Source organism: Taudactylus pleione, unplaced genomic scaffold (genome assembly GCF_031769625.1).
Source record: "Taudactylus pleione unplaced genomic scaffold, aTauple2 ptg000378l, whole genome shotgun sequence".
Lineage (NCBI taxonomy): Eukaryota > Metazoa > Chordata > Amphibia > Anura > Myobatrachidae > Taudactylus > Taudactylus pleione.
In genome coordinates, this window is record NW_028284779.1 from 6010995 (window position 1) to 6037769 (window position 26775).

Here is a 26775-nt window from a genome sequence, read left to right on the forward strand (position 1 = left end):
TAGGATCCAAAACCCGCGAGACTCGGAAGGCGGGATGATGACGTTTTGCCTCGATTTCAGATCCGAGTCAGGCGGGAAAAGTCGAGCCTGATTCGGATCGGACTCGGATCGGGGGGGCTCGGGGGGGTTCGGATTTCAGAAATCCGAACCCGCTCACCCCTAGTTATAACCGAATATTAGCAAATGTTGGACATGTAAACAAGGGCCTGATCCACAGGAGGACACAATGGCGATGTTGCGGAGTTGATTGATTGCATGCGCTGGGAATGATTACTGATGGTGGTCGCAGTGACAATCTAGACCATACCTGCCGACTTTCTGGCTGCTCCTTCCGGGAGGGAGCAGCCAGATCGGCAGGATGGGGGGGCGTGGTCGGGCGGGTGACAGCACGTGTGGGAGTGGTGGTGGGGTCACGCAATCGCGTCAGTTTGGCCCCGCCCCCGCTACACAATGCCGATAAAATAGGCATTGTGAAGCAGGGGACGGGGACAAAATGACGCGAATTGTGTCACCGCCCCCCCCCCCGCAGGGTTGCAGGGGTTATTGCAGGGGGGATAGGAGGGGTGTGCGGAAGCCAGGAGAATTGCCTGCCTTCCCGGGAGGTTGGGAGCGGCGCCCGATTTTCGGGAGGCTCCCGACCAAATCGGGAGGTTAGGCGAGTATAATCTAGACACAGAGTGAGTGACAGGAAAAAAGCATTTATGGGAGATTACAGAGGGTGACAAGACGAACGCAGGCGTGTCCCCAACGTTTCATGGGTGTGTCATTGCCAGCGATTGCGTCTATGTACGCAGTTGTTTTGGCTCCGGCATATTACCTCCCACAGACATTCTCAGCAGCCATAGAGTTGTTGAGATGTTTGATGGTGCGACCAATGTACCCCCGATAATGCATCTTTATACGTAAGGGGCGGATCAGTGATGCTGCTGATGTATATGTCCTGGCGGCTATGGCGTTTGCATATTTTCGCATTACCGCTTACATAGTAACTGTAAATATATTTCCCCATTTATGGTGTAGAGCCTTGGTAACTGCACATCGCTACAACCACTGTTTTTGCCTCACTCTTGCTAAACCAGTGCCAGCAGGGAGAGCTGCTTGCTATTGTTATTCCACAGATGCTACTGTAGGTGCAGCGAGTTACACCGCCATCTCCTGAGCCCCGGCATTTCTATTCTCACCAGGGTGCTGCTGCAGGGTATCTGGGCCCAGAGCTAATCCAAGCTACAGCCATCTCTAGCTGCTGCCTGAATGCATTGTGATGTCACAGTGCAGGTCACAGCCCTATATAAAGGAGGCCCAGCTACTGGCAGCCATTTTGTGCTGATTCTTTTCCTACATTGATACTCTCTGAGTAGTTCCTGCTTTATTTAGGCGACTTTGGATAACACTACTGATATGAACTTTGGATTAAATCTTCCAATAAGGTCCTGAACAGCAACATCTTCAGAAAAAAAATCTGCATATCACCTTCAGGTAAGGACTATATAACAGATGTTGGTATGTCACCTGTACCCCTTCATACAGCTCCCTACATTTTATCTGCAATTTTTACTTTAGAAAGAATGGATAAAGCAAATCATTCATATAATATGATATGACGCTGCATGATTTAAGATGGGTACACACTTGTCCAATCAACTGGGGATTCAACTCCAGACTAGACTGTTGACACAGTCCTACCAGAGACCTGGATGCAGATCAGCACCCAATATACTGTATGCCTCTCACCCATTGGTGGACTGGAGCAATAATAGAAGCCCACAAAGGGGTGTGGTCAGTCACTGGAGGGGGTGTGGTCAACTATATTGGAAAAAAGTATTGGTCTAATTTATGACCCTTTTATACACTAAAAATAGAATAATACTATAAAACTCATATCATGTAGACAGTACAGGGTTTGGTATGGAGGGGCCAGGGGGATAGTACACACAGCACACAGATAATTGGGGTCTATTTACTAAGCAGTGTTAGGAGACAGAGTGAAAAGTGAAAAGAAAGTGATAAGGTGCCAGCCAATCAGCTCCCAACTGTCATCTCACAGGCTGTGTTTGAAAAATGACAGTTGGGAGCTGATTGGCTGGTACCTTATCGCTGACTTATCACTTTCCACTTTGTCTCCTAACACTGCTTAGTAAATAGACCCCAATGTTTGGTAAGGAGGGGTCAGGGGGTAGTGTAGATAGGTAGTGGTGAGTATGGATGGGTCAGGGAGGTGGTGCAGAGAGATAGTGTTTGGTAAGGAGGTGTCAGGGGGTAGTGCAGATAGGTAGTGGTGGGAATGAAGGGGTTAGAGAGGTAGTGCAGAGTGATAGTGTTTGGTAAGGAGGGGTCAGGTAGGTAGTGCACTACACTGTGGTAGTGTTCACTGTTGGTCCCAGTGCCGGTGCAAGAGTGAACACTACCACAGTGTAGTGCATCTACATTATACCACACTATAGTTAACCCACATTATGCCACACTATAGTGCCCAACATATTATACCACATTGTACTGCCCACACACACCACACTGTTGTGCCCACACATTATATCACACTTTAGTATCCACACATTATGCCACCTGTAGTGCCCACACATTGGTGGGATGCAGCAACCTGGGAAACGCGGTCAAACCCCCAAAACCCCCAGAATGCAATGTACTATGGGCCTTGGTTGCGGTGGGTAACAACATCTTCTTGATGGCTTTACCCATAGAAGCCTATGGGCCTCTATCTGGAGAGTGCTGTGAGAGGGATCCAATTGAATCCCTCCCAACACCCCCCATGGTGCGTGCGTCCTTCTGTGGATACTCAGGAGGATGTCAGATGGGCCGGAAGACCCTCTATCACAAAGGGCCGCTCTTACCGAGAGAGCGGTCCTTTGCGGTGCTGGTTGTGCATATCAGTGTTACCAACGCCGGCATGCGTGCGAAGGGTGGTGTGATGCATCACATCCTGCCTGCGATGCATCATGCATTCCGTCCATTATGCTACACTATAGTGCCCACACATTATACCACACTGTAGTACCCACACATTATACCACTGTAGCGCCCAAACATGATGCTACATGTAATGCCCACACATTATGCCACACTGAAGTGCCCACACATTATGCCACCTGCAGCGTCCACACATTATGCTACACTAGTGCCCACACATTATGCCATACTGTAATGCCCACACATTATGCCACACTACAGTGCTCACATATTATGCCACCTGTAGTGCAACTCACCAGAAGCCACAGCAGCCTCTGGCAGAGCAGTAGTCACTGTAGTTCCCACTTCACAGCAGCAGTCACGGTTAGGTCTAGAACAAGGTGCTGTTCATAACGGGGTTCATAACAGGTTTATATTCCCCCTCTATGCCCACCTGTATAGTAACACTGGTATCTGACCGGCCCTGCCGTAGTGGTCACATGGTTATGACGTCAGAGGTCCTTTCTCCAACTTGGATCTAGCAACAACCCAGCAGTCACAGCCTTAGAGGAGCATTAGATGGGCTCCTCCAATCAGAGCTCAGCACAAGCTCCTCTGACCCTTCTGCAGTGGCTAATGGGATTTATTACCCAGTAGTGCACTGCAGTGCTGCTGAGTCTGACTGCACTGTGCCCCGACCCCCGATCCTCTGCTTATAGCTGCCAGCCGGGTCGGTCACATTCTTGATGACTGTCCGGGAAGCAGCTCCACTGCCTGCTATACCAACGTCGCCATACACCATGCCCGCCTGTCATAGAGGGCATGGCTAGAAGTCAGCGGGGCCCACCATGGATTTCACCGAATCCCTGGCGACCCAGTCCGAGCCTGCTCACACCTGTCTGATTTTGCAGCATATCTCAGACAGTAGGTGCAGAGAATGAGGCTGCTATGGGGCCCAGGCCATCTGCTGTCACTGGCCCGGCCGTCTCTGCCTCATCTCTCCTCACTGACTGATTTATTAGTGAATCATAGCCATCTTATATATCATGTTATAGCATAAACATTTAGGACTAGTTACACTATATATATTTTTTAAAAATATATTTTTTATCGTTTACAATACTTACTACATGCTAATCACTATTCATTGAATCCTGCATCTCAGCTAAGTAGGCAAAGAGCAAATAGTAGACAATTTACAATCAAAATGGATAAACTACAAAATAATTTGCGCCTTTTGGAAATTTTGCTATGGGGCCCCCATAGGTCTTGCTACGCCCCTGCACAGAAGACTGAAGCGAAAGTCTGGACTGCAAACGAAAACACCCCAGAGGTTAACAGGAGTTATATACAAGCTAAATAAAAATATTAGTAAAATATATATTAAAATAACAAACTTGATTTTAACATAGGGCCTGATTCAGACCTGCTCGATAGGATGCGTTCGCACACAGCCGTCAGCTACCAAAGTATGCAAATCCCGGGATCACACGGCAGGACATTAGCACGCTCACTATGTCTTGGCGTGCGATCGCGGTATGTATTTAGACGCCCACTAGCCTGACACAAGACGCCCACTTTCCCTTAGTAACACACGTCATCTCCAGGAAGTGTATGAAACAATCGGTAACATCGAGTAACATCGGACCCATATGCAGCGCTTGTGGCTGACCATACCGTACCGCAAGCACTGCGAGTGCTGCTGTGTGTAATTCAGCCGTGTAACGTGTATTATTATGACACTGCATCTTTATTATGCACGCCCCGGAAACGGCATTAAGACACACAGACACGCCTGCGCTCGCACCACCACACCCCCGTTTCCATCGACCACCCCCTGTCACCACCCACAAACGGCTCGACCTGTCACTCATTCTAGCGAGGCATCTATGTACAGGGTGCGAACGCTTCCGCGAACGCTTCCCGATCGCATGGACTAGTTTGCGCATGTGCACTGCATCTTCTATGCGTGCGCACATTGCAAACATCAGCAAGCTATGTGCGAACTCAGCCTAGCGAACGGGTCTGAAGCAGGCCCATAGATTCTTGCAGCAGTCCTTACACACGATGCAGTGTTCCCACAGGCGCCATCTAGTGGTCACATCTGCATTTATCTGACTATAAAAAGAAATGTAAAAAAGAAAAATCAATAAAATGTCAGAAACCTACATTTGCTTCTTTTAAAAAAAAAATATATGATGGCCCTAAATCAGAGGTTTAAGCTATTGCAGCTTCGACTGCGTCATTTTGCACAGCACGACTGCAAATTTATGCTAATGCTGCAGCCTATGGTCTTCCTACTGATATCCCCATGGGCTACATCTCTAATCGGCTGCTGTGCGTAAAAAAGTGCACCACCACCCAACGCGCCTCGCTCGCACCATCCGACATTAGAGCAGCCCTATGGTTTCTCACAATGTCCTTCGGAACCATGGCCGCCGGTGCCAGTGCAACTGCGTCTTTGAAGACTGGTCACGACATGCCCGCGCCTGAGTAGCCCCCCTGTTACCTCCAAGGAATGCCCACCAAAATTGTCTCTATCTGCATCCAAATTCGCTCTGCAACCTCATGCGGTAAACACTGGGACATATGCGCAGTGCGATTCGGATGCGTGCGCAGTACAAAAAACATCAGCCAACTGCGCTAACATCGGTTCTGTGTCCACCTTTGAATCAGGCCCATTGTTACCTAGATAAAAACAATCCATGATAGACTCCCTATAAATAAACTGCATTGGAGAGATAAAGTGAAGATGAAGCCTATTGGGGGCTCGGCACGCCTACAAAACGGGACAACTTGCCCCTCGTTTTGTAGAAGGGTCCTGGTCTCCACTATCCAAATGCTGCGGCTAAGCGATGGACTGTGAGTGATCGTGCAGGATCTGTGGGTCCTGCACATGCACAGATTCCCAAACACCGGATCTGTGCGTAAACCATCGGGTTTGCTGACAAATTCAAATCAGGCCCAATATCAGTAACAAATATTTAACGGCTTTATCCTGATTGGTCAGTGTATTGGAGCTCAGCTCTTTTACAAAACTCTGGGCTTGATTCAATCATTAAGATTTCACGGAGCCAGAAGGGGTGGAGGCGTGTATGGGCTGGCGGTGGCTGTGCTGGGCCGATAAAGAGACAGGGGCATGCCGCGAGGCCAGCCCCCGTGACTCGCGGCACGCCCCCTTGCATTTACCACGCCCCCTCTACACGGAAGTGCAGGACGGACTGCCAGGGCTGATATACAGCCCCAGTCTCTGCTAAGTACTGTCTGTTTATACCTGCCTCCTGCCTATCAAGAGCTGGCCAGCTCCTCTTCTAGATGACTGGGGAAACTTTACCTTTTGGTGGGAGCCTGACAGCTCTCCACGGGGTACTTGGTGGGTGAGTGCCGTACGGCAACTCACACCTCTCTTGCACATTTACTACCTACTTATATCCCAGTGATCTGGGCCTGTTGAACAGACCCAGTCAACAAACTCAGTGCCCTGGGCCTAGCGCCCAGGGTCTTACCAGTGGCTCGGGCTTTATGTCTGCCTACTGCAGGGCACAGGAGGGACTTGGGCCTGCTGCCCAGAATCCCCTTTTATTTATTTTTTTTACTCAAAATAATTTTTTATTCAAACACTGCACACATTCACTATCAAAAGTTCCAAAAACAATAGTACAATGAGTATGATAACAGCTGGTATGCAATATAGATACATAGGGCTCTATTTATTAACATTATTTTTACTAAAATAAAGTGAAAAAGGGTGTTTTCACACCCTTTTCACATTATTTTAGTATCACCTATAGTTATTACAGGGCAGTTGGAGTAGAATTCGTAAAATTCTTCTCCAACCCCTAAGTATCACTTATTTTTAGTAAGCAGATTGCATTTCCCATAATTGTAATGGGAAATATGATCCGACCAAAGTTACTAAAAATAAAATGTAAAAAAATATCGGGGAAAGCCCTGTGATAATAACGCCACCTGGAGGTGGCGTTATCCAGGGTCTCCCCCGGTAACCGGGTTCCTACTCTGTTCTAAAAGGCAGAGCAGAGGCCGGAGGCGGTCCCAGTGATCAGCTGTGTGGTCTAAACAGACCGCAAGCTGATCTCTGCTAAAAATAAAAAAAGAAAAAAAATTTACCTACCTGACTCCATGGTGGTCGGGGCTCCGGTGATGACTCCCCTCCGGTCAGCTGGTCTCCCATGGTGCACTGCGGCCCGATCAGAGGCATGGGGGACATCACCGGAGCACCGATGACCGCAGGTAAGTGCTATTAAGGGAGAGGGGGTCGCGAGGGGGGGGTTTCCTGCGAGTGCAGGGGTGGGGCTTAATGACAGGGCGGGGCTTAGCGCAGGGGGGTGGGGTAGCAGCGGCTGCTGGTCGGCGCATGCGCGGGCACTTTATTTTTTGCGAAAATACCGTGACTAGTGTGCAGAGGGGATCCGCAGGGACAGAGCTTTATCACAAGCTCTGTCCCTGCAAGGGATTTGTAGTAAATCCCTGTGATATTGCCTGAATTAGCAATGCGAATTCAGTCGATAATATCACACTACAATCTGCATTCAATATGCGGATTGTAGTAAATAGAGCCCATAGGATTATCAATGTATTCATAAAATATTGAGATCACATGCATCAAATAACTGCATTATTCTTCCAAATGCTTTGTATTTATGAATTTCGAAAAAGTACAATGTGTTTATTTTAACTGTAATACAATACAATTCTACAGATAATATTTCAAATTTTGCCCAGAATCCCCTTATATTTTTATGAGGCCTCAGGCCTATGGGCCTGCCTGACTGTGGGGCATACTGAGTGTTCTGGGCCTAATGCCCAGAGCACTTTACTTGGGGTGCCTAATAGGTCCAGAGTGCTTTGGGCCTACTGCCCAAAGCTACTTTGTAAAGGTGGGCACGGGCAAGGTTGCCCGCCTACTTGTGCAATTAGTGACCTGGGCCTATTACCCAGGTCACTCACACCTAATGGGACGCAATTATAACCTATAGGGCCTAGTGCCCGCCTTTCAGTGGCACAGGCCTAATGCCTGACTCTACCCACACGGGCCTAGTGCCCGACACCTGGTGGTCTAGGTAGGGGCGTTTTAAGAGAGGAGGGGGCCCGTGTGCACTCCTCGTGCAGGTCCCCTCCTCTCTCCCTGGTGGCTGGCAGCCAACTGACACGGCTGGCCAGCCACCAGAGCATTAGTAAACTCCGGAAACTAGCGTGTGCCCGGTGTCTACTGTGCATGCGCAGAATGCTGGAAAATGGCGGGACCTCGGACAGGTAAGTTTAAAAAAAATATGAGTAGAGTGTGCGCAGCGGGGCCCCACTGCACCCATTATAGATACGCCACTGCTGTTATGGTGGAAGAGGCTGCGGGGGGGGGGGGAGCTTCGTTAGCTCTTTTACTTTCCACCCCTGCAGTCCTTTCCGGTCCTCAGCTTCTTTCTTCTGCCGCTGGCCCATCCTGGCCAGCGGCACCACCTCTTTCTCTCTTCATCCGGCCGGCGTCGATCTTCCCTCTTGATCGCGGCGTCTTCTGGCCTCTTCCGTAGCCGTCGGAACTGTTGCCATGATGCTCATGTCTTCTTCTTCGGGAGGTCTCCTCTCCTCCCCCTCCATCGCCGGACTGACTTTTCCCGCTCAGCGGCGTCTAATCTAAGACGCAGTGAGTGGGCGGGGCTATGACTTGCGAGCCACGATTGGCTCATCGCGTCTGTCTCCTATGGCTGCTGGACCGCGACCCAATCATGGCCTGAGCCAAACACCCGCCGCTGCATCATGGCTACAATACTGCATCAAGACTATCGGGCGACGGACTACTACTGTAGCCCGCATCCAGAGCCAGGTCCTGCCAGCCGCTTGACCGGAGCTGGGAACAGATACTCCATCCCAACGCCGGCTTCTCGCCGCCTCTGCTTACCCAGTGCTAGGAACAGAAACAGCATCCCAGCGCCGGCCGGCAATGTGTCCCGCAAAACAGATTACCTTCCAACATTTACCAAGCCAGAATCAGGACAAAATACTTCTACTCCAACAAGAATGCTCAATCAGGCCGCGCCAATTAGGGAACCACAGAGACTGCACTGCCTCACAGAGGGCCTGATTCAGCAAGGATCACTATTCTGCCTATACGCACGCTATGCAGTTGCTAATATCAGCGGTGATCTATAAATGTTTGCATTCACATTGCGATCACAGCCTGACATAAGGACGCCCACTTCCCCTTACTCACATCCGTATACTTGGCCAACATAGCGAAACAATCGGTAACATTGAGTAACATCAGACCCATACGCACAGGTAAGACAGGTCAGACCTCACTCAGGAACTGCCTACTTCAGCGCACGCTATGAGGCCTCAGGCTGCGTATGGCATTGCAGTGGCTAATTTATGCTCGCCCCTGCAACTCCATCCCAACACACTGGCACACCTGCATTCGCCCGACCACCCTCCCGTCACCACCCACAAATGGCACTTTCTGTCAATCACTCTGCCATGGGTCTGCGTAGTCTCTGCGATCGCTGTCCCAATTGCAATAGCTAGTTTGTGCACGCGAACTGCGATGTATACGCATGCGCAGAATGCAACAATCGGCCGATTGCGTGCGTATAAGCAACTGCGTTCCATGCTGAATCAGGCCCAGAGTACACACTGTATACAGATCCCAACATATGGGGGGGCATGAAGGTGGCACCGTCTGTGCGTGCTGAAGGTGTGTGCTAAAAAAAGGGGGTGTGGCCTCACAGTAAGGGGGCATGACCTCACATCATGCTAGGATGCCCCGAAGGCTCTCTCCTGGACCGCAATAGATGCCATGCGCCTTCGCACAGCATGTATTCTCTTGCTGCACTGCAGTAGTAGGAGAGTGCCCCCCCCACTCCTAGAATGGGACACTGCAGCCTCAGGGTGGGCCAGAAGGTCAGTGCCACTGGGCATATCTATAATGGATGCACAGTGCACCGCACACCCTGCTCCCATGTTTTGTAATACAGACCTCTTTGTAGTCGCATGGTGGCATCGGCAGCACCGCACAAATCACTGGGAGAATGACGTGGCGCCCCTTTTCTCAGCGATCTGCAAATGCGCAATTGTCGGGAAAATGGCTTTGGTGAGAAATAGATATTCACAGCTTTTCTGAAGTTTTGCTGAGTTGTGGAGAGTATGATAGGGAGCAGGAGAGAGGTTATCAATACGGCGGAGAGGTCACTGGCAGAATGGATCAGATGGGCGGGAGATGAGGTCAGAGATGTAAGGGGATGGGAGATGGGTGAGGGGTTTATAGGTGAGGAGTTTGAATGGTCTCTGCAGGTGTAAGGCAGCCAGGGGAATAACCAGCAGCGAGAGGAGGCAGATGCAGAGCGTTTGGAGAGAAGGATCATTAAAGATGGATTGGGGTGGAGACGCATCGGATTCCAGGTGGCAAGATAAGACGTGGTTACTATAGTCCACAATAGTCGAGGTGAGATATGACCAGTGAGTGGAGGAGGGTGTTTGTGGCCTGCAGGGTAAGAAAGTGTCTAATCCTGGAGATTTTATGAAGGTGTAAGTGACAAACATGGGAGCGAGCCTGGATGTAGGGTTTGAGGGAGAGCGTGGTAGTGAGGATAACACTAAGGCAGTGGCCCTGTGGTACAGAAGAGATGATGATGATGATGATGATGATGATGATGATGATGATGATGATGATGGTATAATAAAGGGCAATATCGGTGCTGGTGCTTTAGCTAATCCTTAGTCAGACATTTGTTTGACTTTGCCTGATATGTCCTACAGGGTTCTATAGAGTTCTCTATTAGCTTGTTACACCCTATCCTGAGCTTTAATATCTAATCACAATGTTTTAATTTTCATTAAGATATCACTCAAAGCCACTCACACTAAGTTATGTCTGGCCAAGAGGATAGTTCACACATCTGTATAAGCAATATGAACAATGGAACCTTTGTTAGTATAGTTAATTGGGACAGCACTTGTGCACACAATATGTGGGAACGCTATGATTGACCCCCCCCCCTTCTGCTCCTCACATCTATTCAATTTACGATTCACCTTCAGAATATTGCTAAAATCGTCCCTTTTCTTACCAAACATAACTCATCCATTCTCTCATCATCTCCCACCTCAACTACTGCAACCTCCTACTACTGTATACAGTATAGCAGTAATTCCCAACCTTGGTCCTCAAGGCACACTAACAGTCCTGGTTTTAGTGATATCCATGTTAAAGCACAGATGGTTAAATCAAAATAACTGAGGTACTAATTAAGTCACCTGTGCTCAAGTATGGCTATCCTTAAAACCCGGACTGTTAGTGTGCCTTGAGGACCGTGGTTGGGAACCCCTGGTATATAGCATTTCCCTCACCCATCTCTCCCAGCTTCAAACCATCCTAAATGCTGCAGCAAGAATGATCTTCCTCTCTCACCCCCCCACATCTGCCGACATATTATGCAATTCCTACTGTCTACCCGTGTCCTACAGAACCCAATCCAAACGACTCCCCTCCAAAGCCCTCACCATACCTATCAAACCTCAACTCAAAATATTCTCCCTCTTCACCTCTTCCACACTGTCAAGAATCTAAAGGGAAAAAAATAAATTTTTCAGTTGAAAATAGCTATTAGGCTTCTCCCTATGTATTATAGCTGTCCCAGCCGTTGCTAGCTTAATAGAGCAAAGCTCAGCTGCCCTTACTAAACTTTCTAAGTAAATGCGTTAATACAAAATTATCTATCAGTACAATAAGCGGTGACAGAAAATCTTTGTTATCTCCTATATATAGTAAACACCTTTCTCCTTACACCTTAGAGATCATAGATCCACGTTTACTGTATAATATTATATAATTTATGTTACACTATTGCCTGTATTGCAAAATATAATGTATAACATATTTTATCTGTTGAATAAACTCAGGAATAAAGCTCCAAAATTGGATTAACCCTCCCTCTGCCAGGCAGTGCTGACATCCTTCCTAACAAGCAACATATTACTGTGACTCTGGGCTTGATTCACCAAGGATCGCAGTTACTTATTCACACGCAATCAGCCGATTATTGCGTACTGCGCATGCGTACGCATCGCAGTGCATGTGCGCAAACTAGCCACTGTGATCGGGACAGCGATCGCAGAGGATGCGCAGACCCAGGGCAGAGTGATTGACAGGTAATGCCGTTTGTGGATGGTGACGGGGGGTGGTCGGGCGAATGCAGGCGTGCCAGTACGTTTCAACGGTGTTGCAGGGGCGTGCATAAATTATCCACTGCGATACTAGACGTAGCCTGAGGCCTCATAGTGTGCGCAGAAGTAAGCAATTCCTGAGTGAGGTCTGACCTGCCTTACCTGTGTGTATGGTTCCGATGTTACCGATTGTTGGCAAAGTATACGGATGTGAGTGGCCTAATGTTAGACTGCCATAACAATGCGAATGCAAACATTTACATATCACCACTGATATTAGCAACTGCGTTGCGTGCGTATAAGCAGCAGAATAGCGAACCGAGGTGATTCTGACCCTCTGTCGTACACAGAAAGAGAAATCTCTCCGCTCTCTTGTAGGAGTTAAATACTTTTCTCTCTTTACGACAGAAATGAAAACAAAAAAAATCAAAAATGAAATGAGCTCTGTGTCTCCAGAGCTCTCCCTGTTCCTGGTCTAGGTTCCTATCTGACAGAAGGATTCTCTCCCAGGGGTCCGCGGAATCTTATTACAGCGACAGCAATGTGGCAGGGGCTGGGTGAGATCTTTGCAAAGTGCACCGTGGTTTACACCTCATTAGGTCTCATTTGTCTACCCGGTCAATAACTCAGGGGGGATAAGGGGGGCACATTACATCACATCTCATGGCTCGTTATCCCAGAACTCCTTCCCTGCTCACTTGAAAGTTTGTGACTGTGTAGTGATAGGAACGTATAACGAGATAAATCACTGCCACAGTGCATCACAGAGCAACAAGAGAAACTAACGATGATATTAATAATAAGCCAGTGACATCTTGTGCTGGCATCGGGTCACTTACTATTCATTTATTTATTACCAGTTATTTATATAGTGCACATATTCCATACAGCATATTTGCCCATTCACAGCAGCCCCTGTGCCAGTGGAGCTTACAATCTATATTCCCTATCACATGTACACATACACATATACAGTAGGGTTAGTGTTTTTGTCAGGAGCCAATTAGCCTAATATAACGTATCAGAGAGAAAACATGGGGGTCCCGGGGTGGTCCTGTTTGTAAGGGACCTCCTTGATCTGTCAGCATTAATTCTAGTCTGCATCACACACAATGCTAACTCTTCTTGCGATCCCTCCCTAATTGTGTCACAGATTCCCTCTTATCGTCACCCCAAGCCCCCACTTATACGTCTATTGCCGGATCATGTCTGCCTCCCGTCCTCCTTCCCTCCTGCTTTACACTTCCAGCTCCATGTGTAGTTCCGTGACAGCCCCCAGTGCTGACAATTCTCTCCTGTTCCTCTGTACCTGCTCCTCCTCTGTTTCCGGCACTCCACATCCCCTGTACTCCTCACCTGGTCCTTCTCTCCTCACCCTCTCCTCTATAACTGCCCTCTCCTCCTCCTCTTCCTCCTCCCTGTGGGATACCACCAGATGATGCCTCCTAGGTACATTGTGACTTTTTTCCTACTTCTGGAGATGGTGAAATCAGGATCCAAGAAGCAGGTGAGAGTAATTTTTTGTTTGTGTGGCACTCAAAGGGTTAACAGCGGATGGACTGGACCCATTGATGGGAGTGTGGCGTCTGCTGTCACTCTGGAATCACTGCTTGTGTACAGGCTGCAGATATATGACAGTTTTATCTTTCACACCTTCATGTTATTGTCCTTGTATCACCTTGATTAATGCTGTATAATGCATCACATAATAGGTGCCACCTGCAGCATCCTCATTATTTGTGACCTTTCCTGGGCATTGCAGAGCACCGTATAACCGGACAGTTAGAGGACTCCATTCGGTCACAGTACACGGCTCAGCTACAGTAACAGGAAAAACATGACATTTTGAGCAGCTCTCATTTTTAAGGTACAGCAAGAGCCGTATAGCTACAAAGTTAATGCACTCATTACTAAACATAGTTATCTACAGATTCGTATGTCAGTACTGGTTGTAGCGCAGAATTTTGTATGCCAGGTGTGGACTTTGAGCAGGATTAATATTGCAGTCCTGTATACAGTACAGTGATTCTGTTTCAGGCTTTATTCCCAAGTATTATAGATTTCACAGGGATCCTGTTCCAGTTATAAAGTGAGCACAAGATCCATGTTCTGATTCTGTCTATAGAAATTATGTTTGGTCTTATACTGGAACAACTATATAATGCTTGTTCCAGTCCTGTATGGTGCTTATTTGGAAATCTGGTTTCAGTTCTGAATTTAGCGCAGGAATCATTTTGCAGTATTTAGCAAACCGATCCTGTTCCAATTCTATATTTCGAAGAAGATTTACTGTATATCCCAGTATTGAATATATCCCGAGGATCCTGCTCCAGATCTGAAGTTAGCACAGGAGTCATGTTCTAATTCTGTTCTAGTAGAGGGATCCTGCTCCAGTTCTGTATTTTGAACAGGATTGTTATCCTTTTACATATAGAAATGGGATTACATTCCCGAATAATTTGTGTTCTGTTTCTGTACTTATGGCGTGATTCAGAGGTGGACACAAATGTCATCGCTGCTGCTCCTGCTGCTTTCTACGCAGCGACTGCGCGAAAATATACAAAAGGCGCAGGCGGCTTCTTATGTACGAAGATGTCCACTGGCGGCTTCTCTGATCCGCTGCCTGCATCCAAGAACACGGCATCAGATCAACATCGCGTCCATCGATTGCAGCATCAGACCTATGAGTAACCCTCCATTTACTCAGGATACCCAGTAAAGCTACGCTATGGGGCCAGTGAAACTGTGTCTGAAGGAGTAGCCACTGGTTTCAGCACACCCAGAAAATGGGGCCGACACCCCCTCGTTTTCTGGAATGCTCCCCAACGCTGCCCCTGAAATGACTGCAGCCTGTCAATCTGGTTGTGGCTAACAGAGCACTGCAACCAGAGACGCAGCACCATTGTGAGACATGGCCATTGCGGCTCTGGTGCATGTACAAAGCCGAAAACATTGGTCATTTGCGACTGAAATGGGGCTGCATCCAGGGCTGCATGAGCCCCATAGCAAGAAATTCTCTTCTGGTCCTATGTTTGCTGTTTCTTCCAGTCCTGTTTCCAGCACAGCATATCTGTTCCAGTCCTGTATTTTGCACAGCATATCTGTTCCAGTCCTGTATTTTTCACAGCATATCTGTTCCAGTCCTGCAGTTAGCACAGCATCTCTGTTCCAGTCCTGTATTTAGCACAGCATTTCTGTTCCAGTCCTGTAGTTAGCACAGCATCTCTGTTCCAGTCCTGTATTTAGCACAGCATTTCTGTTCCAGTCCTGTAGTTAGCACAGCATCTCTGTTCCAGTCCTGTAGTTAGCACAGCATATCTGTTCCAGTCCTGTATTTAGCACAGCATTTCTGTTCCAGTCCTGTAGTTAGCACAGCATCTCTGTTCCAGTCCTGTAGTTAGCACAGCATCTCTGTTCCAGTCCTGTAGTTAGCACAGCATTTCTGTTCCAGTCCTGTAGTTAGCACAGCATATCTGTTCCAGTCCTGTAGTTAGCACAGCATTTCTGTTCCAGTATTGTATTTAGCACAGCATCTCTGTTCCAGTACTATATTTAGCACAGCATCTCTGTTCCAGTCCTGTAGTTAGCACAGCATATCTGCTCCAGTCCTGTATTTAGCACAGCATATCTGTTCTAGTCCTGTATTTAGCACAGCATCTCTGTTCCAGTCTTGTAGTTAGCACAGCATCTCTGTTCCATTCCTGTAGTTAGCACAGCATTTCTGTTCCAGTCCTATAGCTAGCACAGCATCTCTGTTCCAGTCCTGTATTTAGCACAGCATATCTGTTCCAGTCCTGTATTTAGCACAGCATCTCTGTTCCAGTCTTGTAGTTAGCACAGCATCTCTTTTCCAGTCTTGTAGTTAGCACAGCATTTCTGTTCCAGTCCTGTATTGAGCACAGCATCTCTGTTCCAGTCCTGTATTTAGCACAGCATTTCTGTTCCATTCCTGTAGTTAGAACAGCATTTCTGTTCCAGTCCTATAGCTAGCACAGCATCTCTGTTCCAGTCCTGTATTTAGCACAGCATATCTGTTCCAGTCCTGTATTTAGCACAGCATCTCTGTTCCAGTCCTGTTTTTAGCACAGCATCTCTGTTCCAGTCCTGTATTTAGCACAGAATCTCTGTTCCAGTCAGTGGCGTCCTTTCCTTTGGTTGAGGGGAGAACAAAAATAAGTGCAGTGCAACCGCTCGTGCCAGGGATAGGGGGTGGGGCCTCGGGACAAGTGGGCATGACCTCGAATGTGGGTGCGGGGCCACACACCTGAACCCCTGTATTAGTGTCTCCGGGGGTTCCAGGAGGTGCGGGCTGCCCCCGGGGACCAGTGTGCTTGTTGTGCTGGCTCACTCACTGTGACAGGAGCCGTGTGCTGCACGTAATTCTACAGTGCAGCACCCGGCTCCTGTCACCAGAGGGGGAGTCTGCACTTTGGTGTCACCCCTCGGCGGGTGACATGCGGGTGCGGCCCGCACCCCCTTGTGACCCCACTGATTCCAGTCCTGTATTTAGTACAGCATATCTGTTCCAGTTCTGTATTTAGCACAGCATATCTGTTCCATGCTTGTAGTTAGCACAGCATATCCGTTCCAGTCCTGTATTTAGCACAGCATCTCTGTTCCAGTCCTGTATTTTGCACAGCATCTCTGTTCCAGTCCTGTAGTTAGCACAGCATATCTTTTCCAGTCCTGTATTTAGCACAGCATTTCTGTTCCAGTCCTGTAGTTAGCACAGCATCTCTGTTCCAGTCCTGTAGTTAGCAGAGCATCTGTGTTCTCGTCCTGTAGTTAGCACAGTATTTCTGTTCCAGTCCTGTAGTTAGCACAGCATCTCTGTTCCAGTCCTGTAGTTAGCACAGCATTTCTGTTCCAGTCCTGTATTTAGCACAGCATCTCTGTTCCAGTCCTGTATTTAGCACAGCATCTCTGTTCCAGTCCTGTGGTTAGCACAGCATATCTGTTCCAGTCCTGTATTTAGCACAGCATGTCTGTTCCAGTCCTGTATTTAGCACAGCATCTCTGTTCCAGTCCTGTAGTTAGCACAGGATCTCTGTTCCAGTCCTGTAATTAGCACAGCATCTCTGTTCCAGTCCTGTATTTTGCACAGCATCTCTGTTCCAGTCCTGTAGTATGCACAGCATATCTGTTCCAGTCCTGTAGTTAGCACAGCATATCTGTTCCAGTCCTGTAGTTAGCACAGCATATATGTTCCAGTCCTGTATTTAGCACAGCATCTCTGTTCCAGTCCTGTAGTTAGCACAGCAATTCTGTTCCAGTCCTATATTTAACCCAGCATCTCTGTTCCAGTCCTGTATTTAGCACAGCATCTCTATTCCAGTTCTGTAGTTAGCACAGCATCTCTGTTCCAGTCCTATATTTAGCCCAGCATCTCTATTCCAGTCCTGTAGTTAGCACAGCATTTTTGTTCCAGTCCTGTAGTTAGCACAGCATCTCTGTTCCAGACCTGTAGTTAGCACAGCATCTCTGTTCCAGTCCTGTATTTAGCAAAGCATGTCTGTTCTAGTCCTGTATTTAGCACAGCATCTCTATTCCAGTCCTGTAGTTAGCACAGCATCTCTGTTCCAGTCCTGTAGTTAGCACAGCATCTCTGTTCCAGTCCTGTTGTTAGCACAGCATCTCTGTTCCAGTCCTGTAGTTAGCACAGCATATCTGTTCCAGTCCTGTATTTAGCACAGCATCTCTGTTCCAGTCCTCTAGTTAGCACAGCATCTCTATTCCAGTCCTGTAGTTAGCACAGCATCTCTGTTCCAGTCCTGTAGATAGCACAGCAAATCTGTTCCAGTCCTGTAGTTAGCACAGCATCTCTGTTCCAGTCCTATAGTTAGCACAGAGTCTCTGTTCCAGTCCTGTTGTTAGCACAGCATCTCTGTTCCAGTCCTGTAGTTAGCACAGCATATCTGTTCCAGTCCTGTAGTTAGCACAGCATCTCTGTTCCAGTCCTGTAGTTAGCACAGCATCTCTGTTCTAGTCCTGTAGGTAGCACAGCATATATGTTCCAGTCCTGTATTTAGCACAACATGTCTGTTCCAGTCCTGTAGTTAGCACAGCATTTCTGTTCCAGTCCTATATTTAACCCAGCATCTCTGTTCCAGTCCTGTATTTAGCACAGCATCTTTATTCCAGTCCTGTAGTTAGCACAGCATCTCTGTTCCAGTCCTGTAGTTAGCACACCATTTCTGTTCCAGTACTGTATTTAGCACAGCATCTCTGTTCCAGTCCTGTATTTAGCACAGCATCTCTGTTCCAGTCCTGTAGTTAGCACAGCATATCTGTTCCAGTCCTGTATTTAGCACAGCATGTCTGTTCCAGTCCTGTATTTAGCACAGCATCTTTGTTCCAGTCCTGTAGTTAGCACAGGATCTCTTTTCCAGTCCTGTAATTAGCACAGCATCTCTGTTCCAGTCCTGTATTTTGCACAGCATCTCTGTTCCAGTCCTGTAGTTAGCACAGCATATCTGTTCCAGTCCTGTAGTTAGCACAGCATATATGTTCCAGTCCTGTATTTAGCACAGCATCTCTGTTCCAGTCCTGTAGTTAGCACAGCTTTTCTGTTCCAGTCCTATATTTAACCCAGCATCTCTGTTCCAGTCCTGTATTTAGCACAGCCTCTCTATTCCAGTCCTGTAGTTAGCACAGCATCTCTGTTCCAGTCCTATATTTAGCCCAGCATCTCTGTTCCAGTCCTGTAGTTAGCACAGCATTTTTGTTCCAGTCCTGTAGTTAGAACAGCATCTCTGTTCCAGACCTGTAGTTAGCACAGCATCTCTGTTCCAGTCCTGTATTTAGCAAAGCATGTCTGTTCTAGTCCTGTATTTAGCACAGCATCTCTATTCCAGTCCTGTAGTTAGCACAGCATCTCTGTTCTAGTCCTGTAGTTAGCACAGGAAATCTGTTCCAGTCCTGTAGTTAGCACAGCATCTCTGTTCCAGTCCTGTAGTTAGCACAGCATCTCTGTTCCAGTCCTGTTGTTAGCACAGCATCTCTGTTCCAGTCCTGTAGTTAGCACAGCATCTCTGTTCCAGTCCTGTAGTTAGCACAGCATATCTGTTCCAGTCCTGTATTTAGCACAGCATCTCTGTTTCAGTCCTGTAGTTAGCACAGCATCTCTGTTCTAGTCCTGTAGTTAGCACAGGAAATCTGTTCCAGTCCTGTAGTTAGCACAGCATCTCTGTTCCAGTCCTGTAGTTAGCACAGCATCTCTGTTCCAGTCCTGTTGTTAGCACAGCATCTCTGTTCCAGTCCTGTAGTTAGCACAGCATCTCTGTTCCAGTCCTGTAGTTAGCACAGCATATCTGTTCCAGTCCTGTATTTAGCACAGCATCTCTGTTTCAGTCCTGTAGTTAGCACAGCATCTCTGTTCCAGTCCTGTAGGTAGCACAGCATATATGTTCCAGTCCTGTATTTAGCACAACATGTCTATTCCAGTCCTGTAGTTAGCACAGCATTTCTGTTCCAGTCCTATATTTAACCCAGCATCTCTGTTCCAGTCCTTGTATTTAGCACAGCATCTCTATTCCAGTCCTGTAGTAAGCACAGCATCTCTGTTCCAGTCCTGTAGTTAGCACAGCATTTCTGTTCCAGTACTGTATTTAGCACAGCATCTCTGTTCCAGTCCTGTATTTAGCACAGCATCTCTGTTCCAGTCCTGTAGTTAGCACAGCATATCTGTTCCAGTCCTGTATTTAGCACAGCATGTCTGTTCCAGTCCTGTATTTAGCACAGCATCTCTGTTCCAGTCCAGTAGTTAGCACAGGATCTCTGTTCCAGTCCTGTAATTAGCACAGCATCTCTGTTCCAGTCCTGTATTTTGCACAGCATCTCTGTTCCAGTCCTGTAGTTAGCACAGCATATCTGTTCCAGTCCTGTAGTTAGCATAGCATATCTGTTCCAGTCCTGTAGTTAGCACTGCATATATGTTCCAGCCCTGTATTTAGCACAGCATCTCTCTTCCAGTCCTGTAGTTAGCACAGCATTTCTGTTCCAGTCCTATATTTAACCCAGCATCTCTGTTCCAGTACTGTATTTAGCACAGCATCTCTATTCCAGTCCTGTAGTTAGCACAGCATCTCTGTTCCAGTCCTATATTTAGCCCAGCATCTCTGTTCCAGTCCTGTAGTTAGCACAGCATTTTTGTTCCAGTCCTGTCGTTAGCACAGCATCTCTGTTCCAGACCTGTAGTTAGCACAGCATCTCTGTTCCAGTCCTGTATTTAGCAAAGCATGTCTGTTTTAGTCCTGTATTTAGCACAGCATCTCTATTCCAGTCCTGTAGTTAGCACAGCATCTCTGTTCTAGTCCTGTAGTTAGCACAGCAAATCTGTTCCAGTCCTGTAGTTAGCACAGCATCTCTGCTCCAATCCTGTAGTTAGCACAGCATCTCTGTTCCAGTCCTGTTGTTAGCACAGCATCTCTGTTCTAGTCCTGTAGTTAGCACAGCATCTCTGTTCCAGTCCTGTAGTTAGCACTGCATCTCTATTCCAGTCCAGTAGTTAGCACAGCATATCTGTTCCAGTCCTGTATTTAGCACAGCATCTCTGTTCCTGTCCTGTAGTTTGCACAGCATCTCTGTTCCAGTCCTGTAGTTAGCACAGCATATATGTTCCAGTCCTGTATTTAGCACAACATGTCTGTTCCAGTCCTGTAGTTAGCACAGCATTTCTGTTCCAGTCCTATATTTAACCCAGCATCTCTGTTCCAGTCCTGTATTTAGTACAGCATCTCTTTTCCAGTCCTGTAGTTAGCACAGCATCTCTGTTCCAGTCCTATATTTAGCCCACCATCTCTGTTCCAGTCCTCTAGTTAGCACAGCATTTCTGTTCCAGTCCTCTAGTAAGCACAGCATCTCTGTTCCAGTCCTGTACTTAGCACAGCATCTCTGTTCCAGTCCTGTATTTAGCACAGCATCTTTGTTCCAGTCCTGTAGTCAGCATAGCATATCTGTTCCAGTCCTGTAGTTAGCACAGCATCTCTGTTCCTTTCCTGTTTTTAGCACAGCATCTCTGTTCCAGTCCTGTATTTTGCACAGCATCTCTGTTCCAGTCCTGTATTTTGCACAGCATCTCTGTTCCAGTCCTGTAGTTAGCACAGCATATCTGTTCCAGTCCTGTAGTTATCACAGCATATCTGTTCCAGTCCTGTAGTTAGCACAGCATATATGTTCCAGTTCTGTATATAGCACAGCATCTCTGTTCCTGTCCTGTAGTTAGCACATCATCTCTGTTCCAGTCCTGTAATCAGCACAGCATCTCTGTTCCTGTCCGGTAGTTAGCACAGTATCTCTGTTCCAGTCCTGTATTTTGCACAGCATCTCTGTTCCAGTCCTGTAGTTAGCACAGCATATCTGTTCCAGTCCTGTAGTTAGCACAGCATATCTTTTCCAGTCCTGTATTTAGCACAGCATCTGTGTTCCAGTCTTGTAGTTAGCACAGCATCTCTGTTCCAGTCCTGTATTGAGCACAGCATCTCTGTACCAGTCCTGTATTTAGCACAGCATCTCTGTTCCATCCCTGTAGTTAGAACAGCATTTCTGTTCCAGTCCTGTAGCTAGCACAGCATCTCTGTTCCAGTCCTGTATTTAACACAGCATATCTGTTCCAGTCCTGTATTTAGCACAGCATCTCTGTTCCAGTCCTGTTTTTAGCACAGCATCTCTGTTCCAGTCCTGTATTTAGCACAGCATCTGTGTTCCAGTCAGTGGCGTCCTTACCTTTGGTTGCGGGGAGTACAAAAATAAGTGCAGTGCAACCGCTCGTGCCAGGGATAGGGGGTGGGGCCTCGGGACAAGTGGGCATGACCTCGAATGTGGGTGCGGGGCCACACACTTGATCCCCGGTTTTAGTGTCTCCAGTGGGTCCAGGAGGTGCGTGCTGCCCCTGGGGACCAGTGTGCTTGTTGTGCTGGCTCACTCACTGTGACAGGAGCCGTGTGCTGCACGTAATTCTACAGTGCAGCACCTGTCTCCTGTCACCAGAGGGGGAGTCTGCACTTTGGTGTCACCCCTCGGCGGGTGACATGCAGGTGCGGCCCGCACCCCCTTGTGACACCACTGATTCCAGTCCTGTATTTAGTACAGCATATCTGTTCCAGTTCTGTATTTAGCACAGCATATCTGTTCCATGCTTGTAGTTAGCACAGCATATCTGTTCCAGTCCTGTAGTTAGCACAGCATATCTGTTCCACTCCTGTAGTTAGCACAGCATCTCTGTTCCAGTCCTATAGTTAGCACAGCATATCTGTTCCAGTCCTGTATTTAGCAAAGCATCTCTGTTCCAGTTCTGTATTTAGCACAGCTTCTCTGTTCCAGTCCTGTAGTTAGCACAGCATCTCTGTTCCAGTCCTATAGTTAGCACAGCATATCTGTTCCAGTTCTGTATTTAGCACAGCATCTCTGTTCCAGTTCTGTAGTTAACACAGCATCTCTGTTCCAGTCCTGTAGTTAGCACAGCATATCTGTTCCAGTCCTGTATTAAGCACAGCATCTCTGTTCCAGTTCTGTAGATAGCACAGCATATCTGTTACTGTCCTGTATTTAGCACAACATCTCTGTTCCAGTCCTGTAGTTAGCACAGCATCTCTGTTCTAGTTCTGTAGTTAGCACAGTATATCTGTTCCAGTCCTGTAGTTAGCACAGAAAATGAGTTCCAGTCGTGTATTTAGCACAGTATATCTGTTCCAGTCCTGTAGTTAGCTCAGAAAATGAGTTCCAGTCGTGTATTTAGCACAGCATCTCTTTTCCAGTCATATAGTTAGCACAGCATATCTGTTCCAGTCCTGTACTTAGCACAGCATATCTGTTCCACTCCTGTAGTTAGCACAGCATCTCTGTTCCAGTCCTATAGTTAGCACAGCATATCTGTTCCAGTTCTGTATTTAGCACAGCATCTCTGTTTCAGTCCTGTAGTTAGCACAGCATATATGTTCCAGTCCTGTATTTAGCACAGCATCTCTGTTCCAGTCCTTTAGTTAGCACAGCATCTCTGTTCCAGTCCTGTAGTTAGCACAGCATCTCTGTTCCAGTCCTGTACTTAGCACAGCATATCTGTTCCAGTCCTGTATTTAGCAGAGCATCTCTGTTTCAGTCCTGTAGTTAGCACAGCATATATGTTCCAGTCCTGTATTTAGCACAGCATCTCTGTTCCAGTCCTTTAGTTAGCACAGCATCTCTGTTCCAGACCTGTAGTTAGCACAGCATCTCTGTTCCAGTCCTGTACTTAGCACAGCATATCTGTTCCAGTCCTGTATTTAGCAGAGCATCTCTGTTCCAGTCCTGTAGTCAGCACAGCATATCTGTTCCAGTCCTGTATTTAGCACAGCATATCTGTTCCAGTCCTGTAGTTAGCACAGCATATCTGTTCCAGTCCTGTATTTAACACATCATCTCTGTTCCAGTCCTGTAGTTAGCATTGCATCTCTTTTCCAGTACTGTAGTTACACAGCATCTGTCTTTCAGTCCTCTTTTTAGCACAGCATCTCTGTTCCAGTCCTGTATTTAGCACAGCATGTCTGTTCCAGTTCTGTATTTTGCACAGCATCTCTGTTCCAGTTCTGTGTTTAGCACAGCATCTCTGTTTCAGTCTTGTTTTTAGCCCAGCATCTCTGTTCCAGTCCTGTATTTAGCACAGCTTCTCTGTTCCAGTCCTGTAGTTAGCTCAGCATTTCTGTTCCAGTCCTATATTTAACCCAGTATCTCTGTTCCAGTCCTGTATTTAGCACAGCATCTCTATTCCAGTCCTGTAGTTAGCACAGCATCTCTGTTCCAGTCCTATATTTAGACCAGCATCTCTGTTCCAGTCCTGTATTTAGCACAGCATCTCTGTTCCAGTCCTGTAGTTAGCCCAGAATCTCTGTTCCAGTCCTGTATTTAGCACAGCATCTCTATTCCAGTCCTGTAGTTAGGACAGCATCTCTGTTCCAGTCCTATAGCTAGCACAGCATCTCTGTTCCAGTCCTGTATTTAGCACAGCCCATCTGTTCCAGTCCTGTATTTAGCACAGCATCTCTGTTCCAGTCTTGTAGTTAGCACAGCATCTCTGTTCCAGTCTTGTAGTTAGCACAGCATTTCTGTTCCAGTCCTGAATTGAGCACAGCATCTCTGTTCCAGTTCTGTATTTAACACAGCATCTCTGTTCCGTTCCTGTAGTTAGCACAGCATTTCTGTTCCAGTCCTATAGCTAGCACAGCATCTCTGGGCCTGATTCAGAGCCAGACGCTATTTGCGCTTGCTCGTTCAGAAAAAAGGGGTGACTATTCAAATGAACCGTTCGCCCTTTGCGGTCTGTTCACGCCTCTAGGTCTGAACGAGCAAACAAAACTTGCGGTCGTTTTTTGGGAAACTACGCCCCCTAGCTGCTCGCATCCCACGTCATGTCCGCTTTTTATTAGATTAATCGAGTACATCGACCAGCGTATGAACTGCTCGCTATTCTTGTGGTTGGTTTTTCCTACCGCAATCTTGCGAGCAGTTCTGACTATAAAATAACCCAGTGACGTGGTCAATGACGCTGCTGTATTAATTATGCACACCCATAAAACGTCCGTTTTGACCTTTAAGCAGGCCTGCGTTTGGATCTCCACTCCCCGTTTTCAAGCACCTTCCCCTGTTACCACCCACATACGCCTCCTCCTGTCACTCAAAATAGCAGGCATTCGCTATTTAGCGAACAAACAATTTTCGGCCGCACTGAGTGGCTCGCGAATGCGTATTACGATCCGTACGCATGCGCAGTTGTGCAAACATCGCTCAAAACGAACGAGCGGCCGCTTACGAGCGGCTCTGAATCAGACCCTCTGTTCCAGTCCTGTATTTAGCACAGCATATCTGTTCCAGTCCTGTATTTAGCACAGCATCTCTGTTCCAGTCCTGTTTTTAGCACAGCATCTCTGTTCAAGTCCTGTATTTAGCACAGCATCTCTGTTCCAGTCAGTGGCGTTCTTACCTTTGGTTGCGGGGAGTACAAAAATCAGCGCAGCGCAGCCGCTCGTACCCGGGATAGGGGGTGGGGCCTCGGGACAAGTGGGCATGACCTCGAATGTGGGTGCGGGGCCACACACCTGAACCCCAGTTTTAGTGTCTCCGGGGGGTCCAGGAGGTGTGGGCTGTCCCCGGGGACCAGTGTGCTGGCTCCCACACTGTGACAGGAGCCGAGTGCTGCACGTAATTCTACAGTGCAGCACCCGGCTCCTGTCACCAGAGGGGGAGTCTGCACTTTGATATCACCCCTCGGCGGGTGACACGCGGGTGCGCACGCACCCCCTTGTGACACCACTGATTCCAGTCCTGTATTTAGTACAGCATATCTGTTCAAGTTCTGTATTTAGCACAGCATATCTGTTCCAGTCCTGAAGTTAGCACAGCATATCCGTTCCAGTCCTGTATTTAGCACAGCATCTCTGTTCCAGTTCTGTAGTTAGCACACCATATCTGTTCCAGTCCTGTATTTAGCACAGCATCTCTGTTCCAGTCCTGTAGTTAGCACAGCATCTCTGTTCTAGTTCTGTAGTTAGCACAGCATCTCTGTTCCAGTCCTATATTTAGCCCAGCATCTCTATTCCAGTCCTGTAGTTAGCACAGAAAATCAGTTCCAGTCCTGTATTTAACACAGCATCTCTGTTCCAGTCCTATAGTTAGCACAGCATATCTATTCCAGTCCTATAGTTAGCACAGCATATATGTTCCACTCCTGTAGTTAGCACAGCATATCTGTTCCACTCCTGTAGTTAGCACAGCATCTCTGTTCCAGTCCTATAGTTAGCACAGCATATCTGTTCCAGTCCTGTATTTAGCACAGCATCTCTGTTCCAGTCCTGTAGTTAGCACAGCTTCTTTGTTCCAGTCCTGTAGTTAGCACAGCATATCTGTTCCAGTCCTGTATTAAGCACAGCATCTCTGTTCCAGTTCTGTAGATAGCACAGCATATCTGTTACTTTCCTGTATTTAGCACAACATCTCTGTTCCAGTCCTGTAGTTAGCACAGCATCTCTGTTCTAGTTCTGTAGTTAGCACAGTATATCTGTTCCAGTCCTGTAGTTAGCACAGAAAATGAGTTCCAGTCGTGTATTTAGCACAGTATATCTGTTCCAGTCCTGTAATTAGCTCAGAAAATGAGTTCCAGTCGTGTATTTAGCACAGCATCTCTTTTCCAGTCATATAGTTAGCACAGCATATCTGTTCCAGTCCTGTACTTAGCACAGCATATCTGTTCCACTCCTGTAGTTAGCACAGCATCTCTGTTCCAGTCCTATAGTTAGCACAGCATATCTGTTCCAGTTCTGAATTTAGCACAGCATCTCTGTTCCAGTTCTGTAGTTAGCACAGCATCTCTGTTTCAGTCCTGTAGTTAGCACAGCATATATGTTCCAGTCCTGTATTTAGCACAGCATCTCTGTTCCAGTCCTTTAGTTAGCACAGCATCTCTGTTCCAGTCCTGTAGTTAGCACAGCATATATGTTCCAGTCCTGTATTTAGCACAGCATATCTGTTCCAGTCCTGTAGTTAGCACAACATATCTGTTCCAGTCCTATATTTAGCACAGCATCTCTGTTCCAGACCTGTAGTTAGCACAGCATCTCTGTTCCAGTCCTGTACTTAGCACAGCATATCTGTTCCAGTCCTGTATTTAGCAGAGCATCTCTGTTCCAGTCCTGTAGTCAGCACAGCATATCTGTTCCAGTCCTGTATTTAGCA

At 47.3% G+C, this 26775-nt stretch overlaps 1 protein-coding gene across 2 annotated transcripts in view; it reads left to right on the forward strand.

Moving 5' to 3' along the window:
* The first annotated feature begins 13510 nt into the window (after window positions 1-13510).
* GLP1R (glucagon like peptide 1 receptor) overlaps window positions 13511-26775 on the forward strand; it is a 590706-nt gene continuing 577441 nt past the window's right edge. The window contains exon 1 of one of the 2 annotated variants that reach the window (XM_088445321.1): window positions 13511-13582. In XM_088445321.1, the coding sequence (XP_088301447.1) occupies window positions 13511-13582 (72 nt within the window). The remainder of the gene's footprint in view (window positions 13583-26775) is intronic. The other variant, XM_088445322.1, reaches the window with a different exon arrangement.